At 38.6% G+C, this 22,205-nt stretch overlaps 1 protein-coding gene across 2 annotated transcripts; it reads left to right on the top strand.

Annotated features, from left to right (window-relative positions):
- The first annotated feature begins 20 nt into the window (after positions 1–20).
- Positions 21–22,165, top strand: COQ2 (coenzyme Q2, polyprenyltransferase). 2 transcript variants are annotated; one of them, XR_009052616.1, is made up of 9 exons: positions 54–320; positions 4,977–5,143; positions 10,558–10,679; positions 12,005–12,090; positions 13,751–13,884; positions 18,751–18,834; positions 19,426–19,614; positions 20,231–20,403; positions 21,475–21,609. XR_009052616.1 is itself a non-coding variant. In XM_057726894.1 (7 exons), exons 1-7 carry the CDS (start codon positions 65–67, stop codon positions 21,628–21,630), a joined length of 1,110 nt encoding a protein of 369 aa, XP_057582877.1. In that variant the 5' UTR covers positions 21–64; the 3' UTR covers positions 21,631–22,165. The 2 variants fall into 2 exon arrangements, 1 of the variants encoding a protein (XP_057582877.1); XM_057726894.1 differs by lacking the exons at positions 18,751–18,834; positions 20,231–20,403 and having other exon boundaries at positions 21–320; positions 21,475–22,165.
- Positions 22,166–22,205: the final 40 nt, after the last annotated feature.

The following is a 22,205-nucleotide window of genomic DNA, read 5'->3' as shown; positions in this document are numbered from 1 at the left end:
CTGCCTGTGACCTGACGCTCGGGGATGACGTCAGGGCCCTGCGGGGCCACGCCTCCGGAGCGCCATGCTGGGCGCTGGAGGCGCGGGGCTCGTGCGGGGCCTGCGGGCCGGGACGCGGGCGTGGCTGTGGGCCTCGCGCGGCCGCTCCCTAGCCTTGGCGCCCGCGGCCCGCGGCGGGCTCCACGCGGGAGACCGGCGGCCCTCAGCGGGGCGGGGGCCGCGCGGGCGTCCGCTGAGCCTGTCGGCGGCGGCGATCGTGAGCTCGGCGCCCCGCCCTCTGCAGCCCTACCTGCGCCTCATGCGGTTGGACAAGCCCATAGGTGAGTGCGGACCGACGCGGCGGTCGGGGGGCTGCGGGCAGAGCGGAAATGAAGCCCGAAAGCCGGGGCTCGGCCGCCAGGAGCCGAATACTCTCAAGACACCCGAACAGGGCGATCTCCGAAGTGACTGGCCGGCTGTCGCGCCTCTCTGGATCCTGAGCACCTGAGCCGGCAGAAAATTCTCTCATCCCACAAGTACGAAAGCACTTTCACATTCATTATGTTTCATTCTTCTCATAACCCCAGAGCACATAGTTGAGACGATAAAGACGCTGAGGAGACTGAGGCTCTTTGGCAGAACCAGACCTGATGATACTGAATTTTTTAGCTCTTTGCCCAGCACCACCCATAACACAAAGATTTAATTCATTTGAATGCTGCAGGTACAGCACTTATGGACTGTTTACCAGCTCGTAGTCGCCTCCTAAGGGAGGTTTTCGCTGACCTTCCTATTTAAAATATTCACCTTTCACCTCAGTTTCTTTACCCCGCATTTTCCTTCATAGCATTCGCCACTAGCCGTATGCATTTATTTGTTGATACTTTTCCAATATAGTATAAGCTGCACTTATATGGGACTTTTGTATCTAGTGTCTAAAACAGCCTAGCAGTAGTATTGAATGAATGAAGTCTTACAGCATCGCCTAGCCTTAGGGATAGAAAGAGCTGTGGAAACTTTGTACGTTCAAAGAACTCCCAGTCTAGTTAAAAAAGACAAAGTGTTGGGTGAGCTGGGAACGTATGGTATCAAATATGAGTGATACAAATAGTAGGTACAGCAGGGAAAAGAGTAATTATTGTGGATCTGCATTGTTGGAAAAAGTCAAGAAGAGAGTGTACCTCAAAGAACAGGTAGATTTTGCAGATGAGGAAAGAGCTCTTGATTGGTGGGGCAAATATTTGTGCAAAGACCCAAGGGTGGAGTATTGGAACACTAAGGATAGAAGCTCATCTGGAACCCCAGATAGACGTAGAAAATAGTGGGAGTCAAGGCTGAATAAGTGCTGGACTGAAGAAGGATGGGAGTGGGGGCGGGTGGAAGCGGAACTGAAGGTAATCTGGATGATGGCATTTACCATTGCAGTGAATGGAAATACATTCAAATGCCTAGATATAGTCCTCCCACCTTTGTCCAGCCAAGACCCCAAATTTGGCCTTGCTTTTTTGGTATTCTAGGTTTATGCACTACCAATTTGAGATAAGAGCACTAAGAATTTATCGCAATCAGCAATTAAAGTATAAAAAAAAGTAAAGTATAAAAGGCAATTAAATGATAGGCACAGCCCTGCCATCATGACCCCTTGCATTTTGGGGCCAGGTGCAAATTGATAGGCATAGCATTTCAAGCCCAATTCTAATCTGAAGCCTAACTGTTATTATTCTATTCTTGGGATCTGTGTTATAGAGCCTTAGTGTAGGCTTATGGGCATCAAAGATCAGCAGCTGCTGTTCGTCCCATTCCCATAAATCTCTGGCTTCTCCCTTAGTGGCTAGACCACATAATAAAAGACTAAAGAGGTTATGTATGAGTAAAGCTCTGGAGCCAGACCTCTTGGGTTTGAATCTTCACTCTGGTGAAGATTTGAGGGACCTCTGGTAAGTTAATTTACCTCTCTGGGCCTTCATTTCTCAAATGTAAAACAAAGATACTAAGAATACTGACTTATAAAGTTGTCATGAGAATTCGTTAATATACTTCAAGTCCCTAGAACAGTGCCTGACATAACAAATGCTCAAGAATGTTACCCATTACTTGAGAAGTAGGAGTTGGAGAAGATTGGGTTAATAGTATTATGTAAGAAGATACCAGCCTGCTTGCTTTGGTTCTAAATAAGATGACTGTAGGATTTCAGACAACCTATTAATAGTACTATTTGAATTCATTCAGCAAACATTTTTTGAGCCCCTACTATATGCCAAGAACAATAAATTGACAGTAGTGGAATTCCAGGTTTGATACTTCTTTACTTAAATTCTTCTTTCATGGGGTAATTTTATGTTTATTGTTTTGTTTTGTTGAATTTTGATCTTGTTAAAAAGTAGGTTTCATTATTTTTCAGAAAGGATTACAACTTCCTACAGCCATGTCACAAACTGCATTATTTCAGGAAGTGTCAGCAGGTGGCACTCTTTCCACTAAATTGGTGGTGTAACTGGTTTTACTGCATTTATGGCTGAGTATGCTGTCTTGAAGATAATGTGTAATTAGTGAATGAATCTTAGACTCAGTTTACATAAGCTCTTTAGTCTGTCCATCACCTCTCAAAATGCTTATTCACTTTATGTATAATCTCCTATAGAGTTTTTACTTTTTCTGTAATAAATTTAATCTTTCTGAAACCTTTTGTAGCCTTACCACCTCTGTATCTTTCTTCATGGGAGAGAACAGAATGAAACTGTCATAGGGAAGACCAAAAAATGTTTCTCAGAATCAGGAGGGCAAAAGAATAATAAGAACTCATGGGATGTAGAGATTTAGGTATCCAGAGTGATAGCCTGGAGCCAAACTGCTTGGGTTTGAATGCCAGCTCTGCCGTTTTTTTTTTGCCTGTTGTGGCCTTGGGCAAATTACTTTCTCTGTGCTTCAGTTTCTATGTTTGTTAAAGGGATATAATAGAAGTTGTGCCTGTCTCATAGGCTTGTTGTGAGAATCGAAAGTGTTGTGTGACAGCACCTGGCACAGAGCACAATTTGTTATTGTTTTCATTACCACCATCATTAAATGCTGTTGTCTTATAACAGCTCTAAGAGGTGGGTGTTCTTTCCCCTCTTTGGTAGATGAGGAAGACTGAGACTTCAAGTTTAATATACTTTAGTGTCTAGGGTCACTTACTAAGAGCAGACATCGAACTTTCACTTCAGGCGTCCTCCCCGTCTGTAGGGGTGCCCTACAGATTCCTGTTGCTGAATACAGTACCTAAAATGCAGACTTACAACCAAGGAAATTTTGACACTATCACAAAATGCTATAGGTGGTTACACATCTTACTCCTTAGAATTCTTTTTTAAATGGAACCTTCAATTCTAATTGTACCAGGAAAATGCCTGTGAAGTAGTGTTCATTTTTTTTCTATCAGGGCAGGATCAGCTAGCTACTCCTCTGTCCCTCTGAGCTATACTGATAGGTCCAGGGAAAAGGAAGTGGTTAAACCCACTATGTTTTACTTAACCTCTTTGTGCATCTGTTTCCTCATCTGTAAAATAGGAATAATAATAGTGCCTACTTTATAAGGGCATCTTTGAGGATTAAATGGGTTTGTATATATAAAGCATTTAGAACACTGCTTGACATTTCACAAATAGTAAATGTTATTGTTTTAGATGGGACACACTGAATATGAGTCTGTCCAGGACAACCTGAATTCAGGTCTAGACTGGTCATTTCTGATTTTTAGCCTCTCCTTGCTTTGCCTTTTCTGTGGTGTGTATTTAAGCCCCTTTTGGAAAAGCCTTTCTGAGTTGTTCCTACTCCATCCCCAGTTAACTTGGGTGGCACCATTTTATGCCTTTGTAGGATCCTGTACTTTATCTGTTGTTGAATTGATCTATTTTAGTGTTATTTGTTTAACTGTGTTTCTTCCTTTTGCTTTATAAGCTGTGTGAAGGCAGAAATCAGCTCTCTCTTAGTCACCATTGTATTCCCAGTTCTTGAACAGCTCTGGTACAAAGTATGTGCTTTATAAGTATTGCAAGTGAATAAAGCTTAAATTTAATGCAGCTTAAACATGATGATAAGGACTTTGTCATTTGACCTTTTTTGTACAGGATCTGATTTTTCTTTAGCCACATGTCCTATTTATTTAACTTTTTGAGGAGGAAGAAATTATCCTCTAACCTTCTAAGTTAAGTCTAAGAATTAAGTTGACATGAGACAGAAAATCAAACAAAAGTTTAATAGCACATATGGATGAGAGAGACCCAGGAAGACTGAGTAACTCACCAAAATACCCTCACCTTAAGTATCATCTTTAGCTAAAGACACAGCAGGATATTGGGGGTAGTGGTTTGGGACTTCAAAGGGGAGGAAGGTAATTCACTGGAGATAGAAAAGTAAATGTTTGGTAAACAGTCATCTCTGGTCTCTAGGCCCTGTCAAGTTCCCTGTACCACACCTAGCCCATATTTTTTGCAAATATCTGATGATAGCTCTACTCTGGTAACAGGAAAACTTCCTGAATCTTCTGTTTCTTAAAAATAATCAGCCTAAATTAATCCTCATGCCAAAGGGACACATTTGGAGAGTGGCACTCTTATATTGCTAAATAGGAAAGGGAAGCTCAGAATTTATCTAACAGGCACAATATCCAAACATTTGTTGAAAGATTTTCTTTCGAAATAGGATATCTACTAAAGTTCATGTGTGAAGTCTCCTATCCCTGTAGTTTATTTGGTTTTAGCTTAATTTCATCTAGTTTCTGGGCATATTTCCTATTACGTTTTTGTCCATTTTTCGATTGGGCTATCAGTCTCTCTTCAGTTTCTGGGGATCTTACATATTAGGGAGAATAGTCCTTTGTTATATTAGTTGCAAGTTTATTTTCCCAGTTTTGTCATGTGTTTTTGACTTTGTGTTCCTTACTTCTTTTGGATGCAGGGTTCAAACAGATGAAAACAGTTAACTAACTTGAATTTGTATCCTTTTTGTCTTTTTCTTAGGAACCTGGCTGCTGTATCTGCCATGTACTTGGAGCATTGGTTTGGCAGCTGAACCAGGTTGTTTTCCGGATTGGTACATGTTATCCCTCTTTGGAACTGGAGCTGTTCTGATGCGTGGAGCAGGCTGTACTATTAATGACATGTGGGACCAGGACTACGATAAAAAGGTAGATTCGTCCTGGAAAGGAACAGAGAGGCTCCTGTCAATTCTGCAGAGTAAGATGGTGGCATCACTTTTGAATGGCACATAAAGCAACAGGATCATTTAGTGTCCTCACTGAAATCCAGCATAAGAAGTGCCAGTATTGGTTAAATAGCTGGTATTGCAAAGTGCAGTGTGCTTCCTTTCTCAACACAGGAGTGGCCATAGGGGCAAGGTGTGTATTTCATTTTTACAAAATGAATTAGAACTTGGAAGGCCAGAGTAAGGATGTTAGAAGTGAAAGTGAAAATTCCATCCTGAACCTTTGGGTGTCTAAAAGAACTGCCTTCCCTTCCTTTGAGATATATGTTGGAGCCGTGACTATCCATGTGTAAATCAAACCTTAATTTAAATGAATCAAGGCAGTCCTATTAGCGTTTGCTATAATTATTTCTTTAAAAAACATAATTTTATTCTTTTTTTCACCTTAGAAAAATAATACATGTTTATTCTGAAAAATTTAGACAGTACAAAAGTAGAAATGATAGAAAATGCAGGTCTTCCTTATCCCCTCCCCCAAGTCCCCATAGAAAACGCATTTAAAGGTTGATGCATTACATTTCTCTAGATTATTTTCTATACATTTTCTAATGCATGTGTATAATTATTTCTTTGTTCTTCAATAGCTATTTTCTCAAGGGAAAGGTCCGTCTTGTTTGCCTTTTATTCCAGCAGCCATGCTATAACAAGTATAAGATCATTAAATGCTTGAATAAATAATCCAGTAAACTTTCAATTTATAAGAAATCCAGGGTGAATTATGTAGAGTAAATAATCATGTAACATTTACATAAAATGAATAATCTTCCCTGGTTTGCCTTTTGTATAAGTCTGAGTTTTCCTTAAGCAAACACACCTAGTTTATACATTTTTTCCCATACATTTTTAGTTGATAGAATAGTATCACAGTAATAACTTTTAAATTCAAAAACATTTATTGAATACCTACTGTGTATGAGACACAGTGACAGGTTCTAAGATTATGTGGATGAAAGACAACATTGCTGGAACTTCCTAGGTGGCACAGTGGTTAAGAATCCGCCTGCCAGTGCAGGGGACATGAGTTCAATCCCTGCTCCAGGGAGATCCCACATGCCACAGAGCAACTAAGCCGTGCATCACAACTATTGAGCCCATGTGCTGCAACTACTGAAGCCAGTGCACCTAGAGCCTGTGTTCCACAACAAGAGAAGACACAGCAATGAGAAGCTTGCACACCACAATGAAGAGTAGCCCCCGCTCACCACAACTAGAGAAAGCCCATGTGCAGCAACAGACCCAATGCAGCCAATTAATTAATTAATTAATTTTAAAAAAGACAACATTGCTGACCTCAGTTTAGTAGCTATCAAGAGATGGTGTCCACAAGGGCACTTACTGAAGACCACCTAACTTACCTTAGCATAGTGGAGGGGGTTAGAGAGAACTCTTGATGGGGTGAGGTGGGGTAAGGTGACTCTGGAACTATGACAGACTAAGGATGGCAATAAAAGGCTGGGCTGGAGGGTGAAGGTCCTCTAGGCAGTGGGAACAACAGACACAGAGGCATGGCTGTGAGATAAAGTGTATTATGCTTGACAAATACAACTATGGGGTTTGTGTGTGGCTGGAGGGTAGGATAGTGGCACAGTGGCAGGTGATGCATGGTAAAGACATTTGTATGTCCTGCTGACCCAATTGGGATGCCTTGGTCCATGCCAGGAGATGCATACTTTCTTGATTTGGGGGTTTGCACATCCTAGTCAGTTTTTCATTCTGCATAACCATATGAATGAGGCTTCTGACCTACATCACTTCAAAATAATTATTGAACACATTTAGAGCAGCCTAATGTCAAAATCCTGGTTGTGATATTGTACTATAAAGTTTTGTAAGATATCACTCTTGCGGGAAACTGGATAAAGGATACATAGGATCTCTAAATTTCTTAAAATACAGAGATTTTTTTTAAAAATTGCATGTGAATCCACAATTATCTCAAAAGAAAAAGTTTAATTAAAAATAACAATCAGGGCTTCCTAGATGGCACAGTGGTTGAGAATCTGCCTGTCAATGCAGGGAACATGGGTTTGATCCCTGCTCCAGGAAGATCCCACATGCCGCAGAGCAACTAAGCCCGTGTGCCACAACTACTGAGCCTGTGCTTTAGAGCCCGTGAGCCACCACTATTGAGCCCACGTGCTGCACTACTGAAGCCCACGAGCCTAGAGCCCGTGCTCCGCAACAAGAGAAGCCACAGCAACGAGGAGCCCGCACACCGCAGCGAAGAGTAGCCCCCACTCACTGCAACTAAAAAGAAAGCCCATGCACAGCAAAAAAGACCCAACATAGCCAATAAAATAAATTAATTAATTAAAAAAAAACAATCAAACCAACCAACTTTTTCTACCTTTTTTTAAAGACATGCTCTATTTTTTTAGCACATCTGTCAATATTTTATTTTATTTTATTTTTTTCGTATTTTATTTTATTTTTTTTTATTTAAGCTCTTTATTGGAATATAATTGCTTTACAATGCTGTGCCAATTTTTAAGGTACACCAAAATGAGTCACTGTATTTATACACATATCCCCACCTCCCGTGACTCCCTCCCACCCTCCCTATCCTGGCCCTCTAAGTCATCACCCATCATTGAGTTTGTCTCCTTATGTTATGCAGGAACTTCCCACAAGCTATCTGTTTTACATTTGGTGGTGTATATATGTCACTAGTTTTTTAATTAACAAAATAGAGCCATTTTAGTTTTCTCTTAAGAGATTTTTTTTCTCCCGACATAAAAGGGAACTGATTAGATATCTTACATGTCCCCCCTTCCGTTTTTCTCTGATTAGAAGAATCCAGAGTCTGTTTTTTGTTTTGTTTTGTTTTTTGTTTTTTATAAATTTATTTATTTGTTGACTATGTTGAGTCTTCATTACTGTGCGTGGGCTTTCATTACTTTACGGTGAGCGGGGGCTACTCTTCGTTGCAGTGCACAGGCTTCTCACTGTGGTGGCTTCTCTTGTTTCAGAGCATGGGCTCTAGGCACTCGAGCTTCAGTAGTTGTGGCACATGGGCTCAGTAGTTGTGGCTCTCAGGCTCTAGAGCACAGGCTCAGTAGTTGTGGTGCGTGGGCTTAGTTGCTTCACGGCATGTGAGATCCTCCCAGACCAGGGATCGAACCTGTGTCCCTTGCATTGGCAGGCAGATTCTTAACTACTGCACCACCAGGGAAGTCCCCAGAGTCTGTGTTGACAAAAACAAAATACTAAAATGAGTGTTTTATAGCTATGGTTTTGCTAACATGAATTTTAAAATGTTATGAGCATCTCTTTTAGGGAATGGGTTAAAAAGCTTGGTCAAATTGTAATGCTTATCTTACAGTTTCTTAAACACTGTATATCATTAAGTGTATGTTTATGGTTGAGGGTTTTGCTTGATATGTTAGATGACTAAGTAAATTGCTAATACATTAAATGGCAAATGAATTGCTATTAGGTTATATGGCTTAAATGTGTTTTGTTTTATAATGTATGTATTCTGCTAGTCATGCAATAAACATTAGGTCCAATAAACATTGAAATAATCTCAATGCGCAAGTGTTAATGATTTGGTTTTTTAAACTGTTCTAGTTTCATAAAAACGACATAGAATGTGTTTTTTGATCATCACGGTACATCATTTTTAGACTTTTGATGGAGTGCTTGTTTATTTTCAGCTCTCAAGTTTAGCCAGGCAGTTTTCGTTGTACTGAAGGGGCAGTGTAATCTTGTGGTTAGTACTGTGGTTGGTGGGACTGGACTGACTGTGCTACCTTAGTATCTGTGACCTTGGAAAGTTACTGAGCCTCTCTGCCTCAGTTTCCTAAAACTTAGAAATAGCAAGAACTTGTGAGTGGCTAAAAGGCAGTTGTTATAAGGATTCAGTGATGTGATGCATATATAGCTCTTAGATTAGCAACACTCAAATACTGGCAGGAATAATCCAAGTATCCTAAATCAAGTACAAGAACATAAATATTATTTCCACTTGAAACTACAGGGACCAAATCAAGGATAAGATATCCAGTTCTCATATTAACCAAGATGAGTCATTACAGTTTTTTACAAACTTCTGTTGCACAGTAGAGCATGCTATAAATTGGGTCAGCAAATTTTTTCTGTAAAGGACCAGATAGTAAATATTTTAGGCTTTTTAGGCCATACAGTCTTTGTTGCAACTACTGCATTCTGTTGTAGCATGAAAGCAGCCACATGCAATATGTAAAAAAATGGGTTTGTCTCTGTTTCAATAAAATTTTATTTGTAGTTACTGAAATTTGAATTTCATATTTTCATGTGGCACAATACATTACTCTTTCTTTGATTTATTTTCAACCACCAAAAAAAGTAAAAACCATTCTTAGCTCATGGTTCCGTACAAAAACAGACAGAAGGCCGAATTTGGCTCACAGGCCATAGTTTGCTAAACCCTTGATATAAATCATACAAAAATATTATAATAGTTATAGTTAATATTTATTGCATCAGACACTGCATTCACTCTGTGAGGTAGGTGCTTTTATTACTTCTCCTTCTCTTCCTGTCTTTCCCTTAATAGGTAAGTAACCTAAGCCTGAAGAAGGTCAAGTAACTTGCCAGAATTCACACAGCCAATAAATGATGGAATTGGATTCAAATGCTAGGCTCTCTCATCCCAGATCCTGAGTTCGTAACTTCCATCAATGCTGAAAGTTTTGATTATGCTCTTTATTTGTGTGACTGAATTTAGAATAATTGCATTTCATGATCTCTCGGAAGGAAAAGAACAATATATATTATTTGTTCACATAATTGCTCTATCTGTTCATATTCTTAGAGTGAGTTTGCCCTTTATATTTGAGTGCAGTTAATATAAGATTACAGCCCATTCCTACTAGACTGGCAAAAGCACTCCCACTTTCAAAACTCAGATAATCTGTCTTCTTTCTTCATGTCTGATATCTGATCATAGTGCTTCCCATATACAAAGCATTCACATGATATGAGCCTTATCTAACATGCTCTGCAATTTCCTCTTTCCCGAGAATTCTCATTACTTTTGTCTCTCTTTGCTCATTGGAAATTGAACATATACTTTGCTAAGCTGGGTAGGTGAATACTTAGATTAAAAAGTTGCTTTGTTTTATTTGTTTGGAGATGGGGATGGGAGATAGAAAGAGGAATGAATGGTGGGAATTTTTAGTTCTTTTCAAAGCTGTTTTAAATAGGAAGTTTTGATTCTTGGTAGTACTTCCAGCCTTCACCTTTTATTCATATTTCTGCCTTAGTGCGTACCATGGGCCAGTCTCTTGAATAAATGTTTAAGTAAATGATTGAGCTGTTCCCCGATGCTAAGGTATCTGTTTTTATGTTGTTAAGGTTACAAGGACAGCAAGTCGCCCAATAGCTGCTGGAGACATTTCAACTTTTCAATCCTTTGTTTTTCTCGGGGGACAGCTGACCTTGGCACTGGGTGTTCTTCTGTGTCTGAATTACTACAGGTACAGTATATATGTTTTTCATAATCATGTATAAAATCTTTCCTTTGACATAGAAGACACATAAAATAAAATTGAAATATCTGTATCACAAAGTTGTTTATTACCTAATCAAGGATCTGTGAAGTTAGCAATGTAAGTAAGTCACTACACATTGTAAAGTCAAGAATGTTTTCAAAGAAATGAAGAGATCAGCATTTCATTTTTTCTGCACCACCTCCAGTACTTGCACTATGTGCTCCCTAAAGGACTCAAAGCACTTTCCTAGGTTTTCTAGGTACATGCATGAGAGTGTGTGTATATACCCATTTGTATAATTTTATTTATCCTAGTATCTCTGAAGTGGTAGGGGCAGAAGTGATTATGCTCACTTTGCAAAAAAAAAAGGAACTGGGTCTTTCCCAGAGTCAGTGGGAAAGCCCTTTGACTTTGACTTATCCTAATCAATGACAGAAGAAAAAAGGACTCATTCTTATACCTCTTAAACAGAGACAAAATTAAACTTTTGTGCATCAGATGGCTGCTTACATAGTGCTTCAATAGGATGAAAAAGAGGAGGAGTTCAGCAGATAAGCATACTCTGTAGAGATGACTTAATTGCGTACCTTGTTCTGATAGCTTCAGTCGAGTGAAAACACTTTGAAAGGTTGTTCCTGGAGTGGTAGTGTTAAGTGACCTGCGAGGTTCCTGAGAATATCTTATATGACTGTTAGCCTTTCATAGGTGCTTGGTGACCTTATCCTCGTCTAGAGACGTAACCCTTTGTCATGCACATAGGGAGGGGTATCTTGACTCTAATTCTCTGTTAGGACATCTCAGTTTACTAGCTATCTTAATGTTTGAAAACAAAATTTAGGCAGTAGTATATGGGGAGTATCATGTTGGATGCTGGGGCCAGATGCTTTAGGTTTGCATCCTGGCCCTGCTACTGACTAGCTGTATGACAGTTGGCAAATTACTTTATCTCTTTGTGTGTTAGTTTTTCCATCTGCAGAAAAATTAGTAGAATAAAACTACCTGCCTCAGAAGGTTGTGGCGAGGATCATAACGAGTTAACATGTGCAGAGCAGTTGGGACAGTCCTAATACACGTGAGCTGTGTGTGTGTTAGCTGTTCTTACTTTGTTTGGTTATAACACTGAAGATATTTTCTAATCATCTTTATACTAATTAAAGTCCAGGAATCGAGCTCTAGGAAGAGAATTTGACATAACAAAAAATACAATTTAAGATAAATCATTTCTTCATTAGTGTTACTATTGTTGTCTCATTTAGTGATTTTTAAGAGATGATGATACTAATATTTTTAATGTTTTTTCTTGATTTCAGTATAGCTCTTGGAGCAGCATCCCTACTCCTTGTCATCACCTACCCGCTAATGAAGAGAATTACATACTGGCCTCAATTAGCCTTGGGTGAGCTTGAAATAACTATAAGTATTTCCTTCAATACCCTCAAGCTGTATACGCTTATATATAATATCATACGTGTGTGTGTGTGTGTGTGTGTGTGTGTGTGTGTGTGTGTGTGTATGTGTGTGTGTGTGTGTAATGTGGCAGAAATAAAATGTTGTCAGTCATGAAATTTTCTAAACCAAGAATAGATTTTCATGTTTTAAAGGAGGGCAATTAGCCATTTTTTATTGGTTAAAAAATCTTGGACTTTTACTAGGATCATCATCATTATTTTTTTCTGAAATGCTCTTAAAAATCTAGGTATGTCAAGAAGAAAAATATTAGGGGCCTTGACTTTACCGCTTCCTTTAGGTAGTTGATCTAGATGCCCTGACAATTTTGAGGATTGGAATAGAAAGCACTTGGAGGCAGGAGAACAGGAGTTGAAGTGTGTGATAGCTTAGCTCCCTTTCTGGGAGGCCTTTCTTAGACTTACCAGAAGAAAGTTAGCCAGACTCTCCTGGGCTCCCATGGCACTGTAATGTGGCACTTACTCATTTCAACAGCAGTAATTCAACAGGAAGACATTGAGAGCCTACCCTCTCTCCCCATTAATAAATTGTAAACGCCTAAAAGATAAAGCACTCTTTATATCTGGATGGCACAGCATCTAACATAGCGCTTGGCACATCACAGGTATTCAATAAATACTTGTTGGTAGAAAGAGGAAGATAGGTAGGGAAGTCAAAATCTGTTGCAAAAATATCTACTCCTAGACTTTTCTATTCTATTCTTGGAAAAATGTAGAGTATTAAGAAAGCTAGTATATTTACTTTAAATATTTATTGAAACCCTGACTTTTACTTTGTGCCAGGAATCATACCAGGTACTAGGATAATAAAAATGACTGAAACACACTCATCGTCTTGAAGGAGCAAGTCCCTCAGGTATCTCAGAGTCAGTGGGTCCCAAACATCTTTTGTCAGAAACCCTTTTTCTCCTCCTATATTGTCTGTTTCCACTCAGAATCGCTCCTCCTTAGCTAATGAAGTGCCTCTCCTCTGTGGTCCCACAGACCTTGCATGTCTGTACCTGAGGGACTTGCAGGTGGAGATGTCTAGCCAGCAGTTCAGTATCTAGTCTGCAGCTGAGGGAAGTCCTTAGGCTTACACATAGATATTTAGGAGTTGTCACAATGTGGATGTTTGTTTACAGTTCTCAGAGAGGGTGGGCTTGAAGAAAAAGTGCTCCTGTCTGCACTCTTGTTTCTGTAACTTAAAGGGGAAGTAGAACAATAATGGAAAGAACACAGGAGTTTGACTTAGGTCTAAGTTCAAACCCTAGCATCTAATACTGTTTATCGGCTATGCCAGGCATCATACTAGGTACGATAAATGTTGTTCTCATGAAACCTATTTTTCAAGGAGCTATTATTCTTTCTGTTAGGTATGTTATTTTAATTGTTAATTAACCTCTCTGGTTCTGTTTTCCGTCTTTTGTGAAATGTAGCTAATAACTACCACAGAGACTCGGGAGAATTTAAGGAAGAAACGCATGAGAAAACAGCATACACAGAGCCTAATACATAGAAGGACTTAATATTGATGCATGCTGACACCTCTCTCCTTCCCTTTGGAATTCTACATTTAGACGTTTCTTCTCTCTGTTTCCCTAATCGTAGGGTTGACTTTTAATTGGGGAGCATTACTTGGATGGTCTGCTGTCAAGGGCTCCTGTGATCCATCGGTTTGCCTTCCTCTTTATTTTTCTGGAATTATGTGGACTCTAATATACGATACTATTTATGCTCATCAGGTAAAGAAATATCCTTTTTTGTAACTTTGGTTTAACTGTTATTGTTTTTTAAGAACTTTAAAATAAGAACCAAGTTAAAGGGAAAGGTTTTTTTCTTTAGGCTTTTTTGAAAAATTGAGGTAACTGTGGTTTGTAACATTATACGTGTCTTGTGTACAACGTTATATTTCAACTTCTGTATACACCACAGTGTATTCACCACCAAAAGTTTAGTTTCCATCCATCACCATACCATAGACACCCTTGCCCCATTTTTCCCTCCCCGCTCCCCCTTCCCCTCTGGTTACCACTAATCTGTTCTCTGTATCTATGTGTTTAGTTTAGTTTTGGTTGTTTGTTTATTTTAATATTCCACACATGAGTGAAATCATACTGGTATTTGTTTTTTTCTGCCTGATTTATTTTACTTAGCATAATACCCTCAAGATCCATCTGTGTTGTTGCAAATGGCAAGATTTTATCTTTTTATGGCTGATAGTGTTCCATTGTATGTATATACCACATCTTTTTTTTATTTTTATTTATTTATTTTTTTTGGGGGGGGGGGGTACACCAGGTTCAATCATCTGCTTTTATACACATATCCCCGTATTCCCTCCCTTCATTGACTCACCCCCCCTCGAGTCCCCCCCACCCTCCCCGCCCCAGTCCTCTAAGGCATCTTCCATCCTCGAGTTGGGCTCCCTTTGTTATACAACAACTTCCCACTGACTATTTTACAGTTGGTAGTATATATATGTCTGTGCTGCTCTCTCGCTTTGTCTCAGTTTCCCCTTCAACCCCCGCCCCCTCCCATACCTCGAGTTCTCCAGTCCATTCTCTGTATCTGCATCCTTGTTCTTGTCACTGAGTTCATCAGTACCAGTTTTAGATTCCGTATATGTGAGTTAGCATACAATATTTGTCCTTCTCTTTCTGACTTACTTCACTCTGTATGACAGATTGTAGTTCTATCCACCTCATTACATATAGCTCCATCTCATCCCTTTTTAGAGCTGAGGAATATTCCATTGTGTATATATGCCACATCTTCTGTATCCATTCATTTGTTGATGGGCATTTCGGTTGCTTCCATGTCCTGGCTATTGTAAATAGTGCTGCAATAAACATTATGGTACAAGTTTCTTTTGGGATTATGGTTTTCTTTGGGTATATGCCCAGGAGTGGGATGACTGAATCATATGGTAGTTCTATTTGTAGTTTTTGAAGGAACCTCCAAATTGTTTTCCATAGTGGCTGTACCAACTTACAGTCCCACCAACAGTGCAGGAGAGTTCCCTTTTCTCCACACCCTCTCCAACATTTGTGGTTTCCAGACTTTGTGATGATGGCCATTCTGATTGGTGTGAGGTGATACCTCATTGTGGCTTTGACTTGCATTTCTCTGATGATGAGTGATGTTGAGCATCTTTTCATGTGTTTGTTGGCCATCTGTATGTCTTCTTTGGAGAAATGTCTATTTAGGTCTTCTGCCCATTTGTGGATTGGGTTCTTTGCTTTTTTGGCATTAAGCTTCATGGGCTGCTTGTATATTTTGGAGGTTAATCCTTTGTCCGTTATTTCATAGGCAATTATTTTTTCCCATTCTGAGGGTTGCCTTTTAGTCTTGTTTATGGTTTCTTTTGCTGTGCAAAAGCTTTTAAGTTTCATGAGGTCCCATTTGTTTATTCTTGATTTTATTTCCATGATTCTAGGAGGTGGGTCCAAAAGGATCTTGCTTTGATGGATGTCATAGAGTGTTCTGCCTATATTTTCCTCTAGGAGTTTGATAGTGTCTGGCCTTACATGTAGGTCTTTAATCCATTTGGAGTTGATTTTTGTGTATGGTGTTAGGAAGTGTTCTAATTTCATTCTTTTACATGTTGCTGTCCAATTTTCCCAGCACCACTTCTTTTTTTTTTTTTTTTTTTTTTTTTTATTTTATTTTATATTTTTGGGGGGTACACCAGGTTCAATCAACTGTTTTTATACACATATCCCCATATTCCCTCCCTTCCTTGACGCCCCCCCCTCGATTCCCCCCCACCCTCCCTGCCCCAGTCCTCTAAGGCATCTTCCATCCTCGAGTTGGACTCCCTTTGTTATACAACAACTTCCCACTGACTATTTTACAGTTGGTAGTATATATATGTCTGTACTACTCTCCCGCTTCTTCTCAGCTTCCCCTTCACCCCCCGCCCCCTCCCATACCTCGAGTTCTCCAGTCCATTCCCTGTATCTGCTTCCCTGTTCTTGTCACTGAGTTCATCAGTACCATTTTTAGATTCCGTATATGTGAGTTAGCATACAATATTTGTCTTTCTCTTTCTGACTTACTTCACTCTGTATGACAGATTGTAGTTCTATCCACCTCATTACATATAGCTCCATCTCATCCCTTTTTATAGCTGAGTAATATTCCATTGTATATATATGCCACATCTTCTGTATCCATTCATTTGTTGATGGGCATTTAGGTTGCTTCCACGTCCTGGCTATTGTAAAGACCAGCACCACTTCTTGAAGAGGCTGTCTTTTTTCCATTGTATACTCGTGCCTCCTTTGTCAAAGATAAGGTGCCCATATGTGTTTGGGCTTACTTCTGAGTTCTCTGTTCTATTCCATTGATCTTCCTTTCTATTTTTGTGCCAGTACCATACTGTCTTGATCACTATGGCCTTGTAGTATAGTTTGAAGTCAGGAAGCCTGATTCCACCAACTCCATTTTTCCTTCTCAAGGTTGCTTTGGCTATTCGGGGTCTTTTGCGTTTCCATACAAATCGTAAGATTTCTTGCTCTAGTTCTGTGAAAAATGCCATTGGTAATTTGATTGGGATTGCATTGAATCTGTAAATTGCTTTGGGTAGTACAGTCATTTTCACGATGTTGATTCTTCCAATCCAGGAACATGGTATGGCTCTCCATCTGTTTGTGTCGTCTTTGATTTCTTCCATCAATGTCTTAAAGTTTTCTGCATACAGATCTTTTGCCTCCTTAGGCAGGTTTATTCCTAGGTATTTGATTCTTTTTGTTGCAATGGTGAATGGGAGAGTTTCCTTAATTTCTCTTTCTGCTCTTCCGTTGTTTGTGTATATACCACATCTTTATCCATTCATCTGTGGATGGGCACTCAGATTGCTTCCATATCTTGGCTTGTAAATAGCTCTGCAGTGAACATTGGGGTACATATATATCTTTTTGAATTAGTGTTTTTGTTTTCTTCAGATAAATACCCAGAAGTTGAATAGCTGGATTATATGATGGTTCTATTTTTAACTTTTTGAGGAATCTCTATACTGTTTTTCCATGTTTGTATTCCCACCAACAGTGCACAAGTGCTCCTCTTTCTCCACATTCTTGTCAACACTTGTTACTTCCTGTCTTTTTGCTAGCCATTCTAACAAGCATGAGGTGATATCTCATTGTGGTTTTGGTTTGCATTTCCCTATTAATTAGTGATGCTGAACGTCTTTTCACATGCCTATTGGCCATCTGTCTTCTTTAGAAAATTTATTCAGGGCAATGTCTATTCAGGTCTTTTTCCCGTTTTTTAATTGGGTTATTTGTTTTTTTGTTGTTGAGTTCTTTGTATATCTTGGATATGAACACCTTATAAGATATATGATTTGCAAATATCTTCTCCCATTTGGTAGTTTGTCTTTTCATTTTGTTGATGGTTTTCTTTGCCGTACAGAAACTTTTTAGTTTGATGTAGACCCATTTATTTATTTCTGCTTTTGTTTCCCTTACCTGAGGAGACATATCCAGAAAGATATTGCTAAGACTGACATCAGGGAATGTACTGCCTATGTTTCCTAATAGGAATTTTATGGTTTCAAGTCTTACATTCAAGTCTTTAATCCATTTTGAGTTCATTTTTATGTGTAACATAAGAAAATGGTCTAGTTTCATTCTTTTGCATGTGGCTGTCCAGTTTTCCCAGTGCCATTTGTTGAAGAGACTGTCCTTTTTCCATTTATGTTCTTTGCTCTTTTGTCATAAATTAATTGTTCATATATGGGTGGGCTTATTTCTGGGCTCTCAGTTCTGTTTCCAGTGATCTGTGTGTGTATGTTTTCCTGCCAGTACCATGCTGTTTTGATAATGATAGCTTTGTAGTATAATTTGATACCTCCAGCTTTGTTCTTTTTTCTCAAGGTTGCTTTGGCTTTTCAGGGTCTTTTATAGTTCCATACAAGTTTTAGGATTTTTTGTTCTATTTCTGTGAAAAAATGTTGTTGGTATTTTGATAGGGATTGCATTGAATCTGTAGATTGCTTTAGACAGTATGGATATTTTAATAATTTTAATTCTTCAAATCCATGATTACAGAATAGCTTTCCATTTCTTTGTGTCTTCTTCATTTCTTTTAACAATGTCTTATAGTTTTCAGAGTACAGGTCTTTCACCTACATGGTTAAATTTGTCCCTAGGTATTTTGTTGTTGTTGTTGTATTGTAAATGAGATTATTTTCTTAATTTCTCTTTCTTTGAGCTCATTGTTAGTGTATAGAAACACAACAGATTTTTGTGTATTGATTTTGTACCCTACAACTTTACTGTATGCGTTTATAATTTGTAATAGTTTTTTGATGGCATCTTTAGGGGTTTCTAGATATAAAACCATGTCACCTGCAAATAGTGATTGTTTTACTTCTTCCTTTCCAATTTAGGTGTCTTTTATTTCTTCTTCTTGCCTAATTGCTCTAGCTAGAAATTCCAATACTATGTTGAATAGAAGTGGCAAGAGTGAGCATCCTCATCTCGTTTCTGATCTTAGAAGGACAGCTTTCAGTTTTTCATCATTGAGTATGTTTGCTTTGTGTTTGTCATATATAACCTTTATTATGTTGAGGTACATTCGCTCTGTACCCACTTTGCATGCAGCTTCTGATGTCACATGACCGTGATTACAACAATATATGGAAATACTTACAAATAAAGTTTCTGGAGGAAACCAGTCAGCCAGATGTAAGTGTATTATCAAGACCTAACTCTGCTTAAATAGAAAGGATTTGATGGGAGAGGCAAGGAATAAATTGAGCCAGAAGTGAAATCTGAATGGATATGGTTAGGTGGCAAGTGAGCATTTTTCTACATGTGTGATTTTAGCAAGATTGAAACTAAAATGTATAGGAAATTATTGAAATTTGAGAACTCTGAAGTAAAGAAGAGCTACATAAAGAATTAGAGTTGTTTGACTTCTAATTTATTAGTAAAAGTATAGTTGAAAGTCAGTATAGGATTATAAAAGTGCAATGGTATGTAGAAATAGACCTAGAAGATAATTTTAGCAGTAACATTTAACTTTAATTTGGCCTGAACATTCATTTTTGATCAACTGTTTCTGAGTTACTGTCATTTTTCACAACTTATGTTAATGGTATATCTGTGTATTCTTTAAAAGACATTTTCTTCTGGAATTAGATGGTAGTGATGGTTGCACAAGCTTGTGAATGTACTAAAATCACTGAATTACAGAGTTCAAAATGTTGAACTTTATGGTATGTGAATTAAATCTCAGTAAAATCCAGACAATTTCTTATTACTTTCTAATGTTAGGACAAGAGAGATGATGCTCTGATCGGGCTTAAGTCCACAGCGCTGCTGTTCCGTGAAGATACCAAGCAGTGGCTCAGTGGCTTCAGTGTGGCGATGCTGGGGGCGTTGAGCCTGGTGGGAGTGAACAGCGGTCAGACTGCGCCCTACTACACTGCTCTGGCCGCTGTGGGAGCCCATCTGGCTCACCAGGTTTGATCTCTTTCTTATCGTTCCCTTTTCTTTCCTTGGCGTAAATTATAAAAATTGTTTACCAAGCAAGGTGCTTCCTTAAACTCCTACTTGGCTTGTACTTCCTTGAACCGCCCCTTCCCTGCCCCGATATGCCATATAAGAAAGCTAGCTGTATTATTTTAGAGAAATAATATAAACCTAAACCTAGATTTTTTTTTTTCCCCTTCTAATTTTCCTGGAAATAATTCTGATGTTTGTCTGGAAAAATTTGAGCAATATCTTAAGGTTGTGGGTTGAGTTTAATTACTCTGAAAACAAATTGATCAATACAACTGTTTTTTAAATGTGGGCATCTGTTGATGGTTAGCAAACTAATCATACACATGTTTGGGTCCCACTGACATAGAGACCAAGGCAAGATGAGACACAAAATGCTAAGATATCAGAGTTCTGCCTACACAGTAGGAAACTGTCAGGATATTTACCCCACCACCCCAGCCCCCACATGTTTATATGGCAAATTTACATTACTGCCTTTTGTAAAATGACGGAACTAAATAGAATTTAATTAAATAGATTGCTTGTAAATGGACTGTGTTTTTGCATCAGTTTTACTGTTATTTTCTTTGAACAGAATCAAAAAGATGTTAGGCTGTATTTAGATGATCTACTTTATATAGATCGGTGCATGTGCAAGCAGGACTTGGATAACGTAGTATGAAGCAAACTAAAATCTGACGTCCTGGTGATATAGTAAACCACATGCTTTGTCACCTTCATTGTTTTCCTCACTAGGAAAGCTAAAAGGTATGAATTAGTGATTCTCCAGGGTTCTCCACATTTCACCGTTTCCCTGTTCAGAATTTCTCAGCATCCCCTTTTGGTCATTACTCAGCTCCATGGGAGTTGTTAATCAGTTGTTTGTCTGGTCAGGATAATGGATGTTTAGCAATATTTAAGCACCTGGATACTAGCAGAGGAAGGCGAGAATTATGAGGATCATCACAAATATTATAGGAAATATTTGGAATGCACTTTATATTCTAAATTGCATTTGTGATCCTTTGTTCAGTCTTTGACACAATACTTTAAGATGGAGATAATCTTCTAGTATTTGAAGAGAAAGGAAATCATGATGATTTAAAGTGTGCAGGCCACATAGTGAAGAATAGTTAAAAATGAAGGCTGCCAATGCTTAAGTCCAGGGAAGCATGAAACAGGGACATGAGACTTTCTCAATGTATTTGCAGGACAACTATGGAGAAAAAAAAGAGCATGTTTGTTCTGGGTCACTAGCTGCAGATGTAGGATTTTAGATGCCCTTCTCTATGTGGGGATGGGAGGGAGATTTTAACATGTATGGGGGTATTTTGGGGTATCATAAATAAACTGGGGAGGGGCCACTGCAGGCATTTAGTGGGTGAGGGCCAGATATATTAAATACCTCTTGATGCACTAGACAGCCTTGCACAGTAGAGAGTTGTCATCCTGCCCAAATGTAACTTGTTCTTTTGTTGAGAAATATTGCTCCGAAGAATAAAGCTAACCTGGAGGGTAGAAGTTGTAGAAAGCAGATTTTAAATCAATCAGTTTAAGGAAGAACTTTCTGAATAGAATTAAAAATAGCATGTGTTGCCTCTCAGAGTGTTCCTGCACCCGTCAAGGGCAAGTGTTTAGGACACAGCTTGGATGATACCCATTGAGAGATCTGGTAGATTTTTTTTCTATGTTGGGAAACAATCTGGGGTACATTAAAGGCTTCCTAATGCTTAAAATTCTATAACAAAGTGCTGTAATCGTCTTCATATTGATGTGTTTATTTGTGATGCCAAAAAGTCCGTACTGAGTTCTAACACAGCATGTATTCGTTTCTTATAGATTTACACTCTGGACATCCACAGACCCGAGGATTGTTGGAATAAATTCACCTCCAACCGTACAATAGGACTAATACTTTTTTTAGGGATTGTCCTTGGGAATTTGTGGAAAGAAAAGGAGACAGATGAAACAAAGAAAAATACAGAAATAGCATAGAAAATTAGCAAATTAAGTTTATCTAGGTATTTTTAAAACAAACTTTTACAAAACACTCTCAGGTCTTATTACCACACAACTAGATTTGAATAATAGTCTCACAGTATGTTAATGAATTACAAACCAGTAGATGACATTTTAGAGCATTTTTGCCTGGATTTTAGTGAAAGTATATACTAGTCAAATTCTTCCGCTGCCACAGAAACCAGGAACTCTTCAGGATTTGCGATCACCTGGAGTATTTAACTTAATGCATTCTTCTCGTTATAATTCTCTTCTGCACTTATAGGAATTATATGAGTTTTGGCACTTTAGAAAAAACCTGATGTGTGTCTTATCTAAATGAATGTCTCTGTAGGAAAGTAGACTCTCTTTTTAGGGGAAAATAAAAGCTGCTCCAGAAAGTTGGGGCTTATTGTTCTTTGCATTGACCTTTACTTACTGTCAAAAGTTGTAATTCGAGAAACCATTCTGTTTTTTATATTTTAGGAGAATTTAAATCAGTAAATAAAAATTTTTACCTGTTATACCCATACATACTGCTGTTGTTACCAACCCTGACATTTATTTGAGAG

Source organism: Hippopotamus amphibius, chromosome 3 (genome assembly GCF_030028045.1).
Source record: "Hippopotamus amphibius kiboko isolate mHipAmp2 chromosome 3, mHipAmp2.hap2, whole genome shotgun sequence".
NCBI classification, from domain to species: Eukaryota; Metazoa; Chordata; class Mammalia; order Artiodactyla; family Hippopotamidae; genus Hippopotamus; species Hippopotamus amphibius.
Note: the sequence above shows the minus strand (reverse complement) of the source record. Positions and strands in the feature narration are given on the sequence as shown.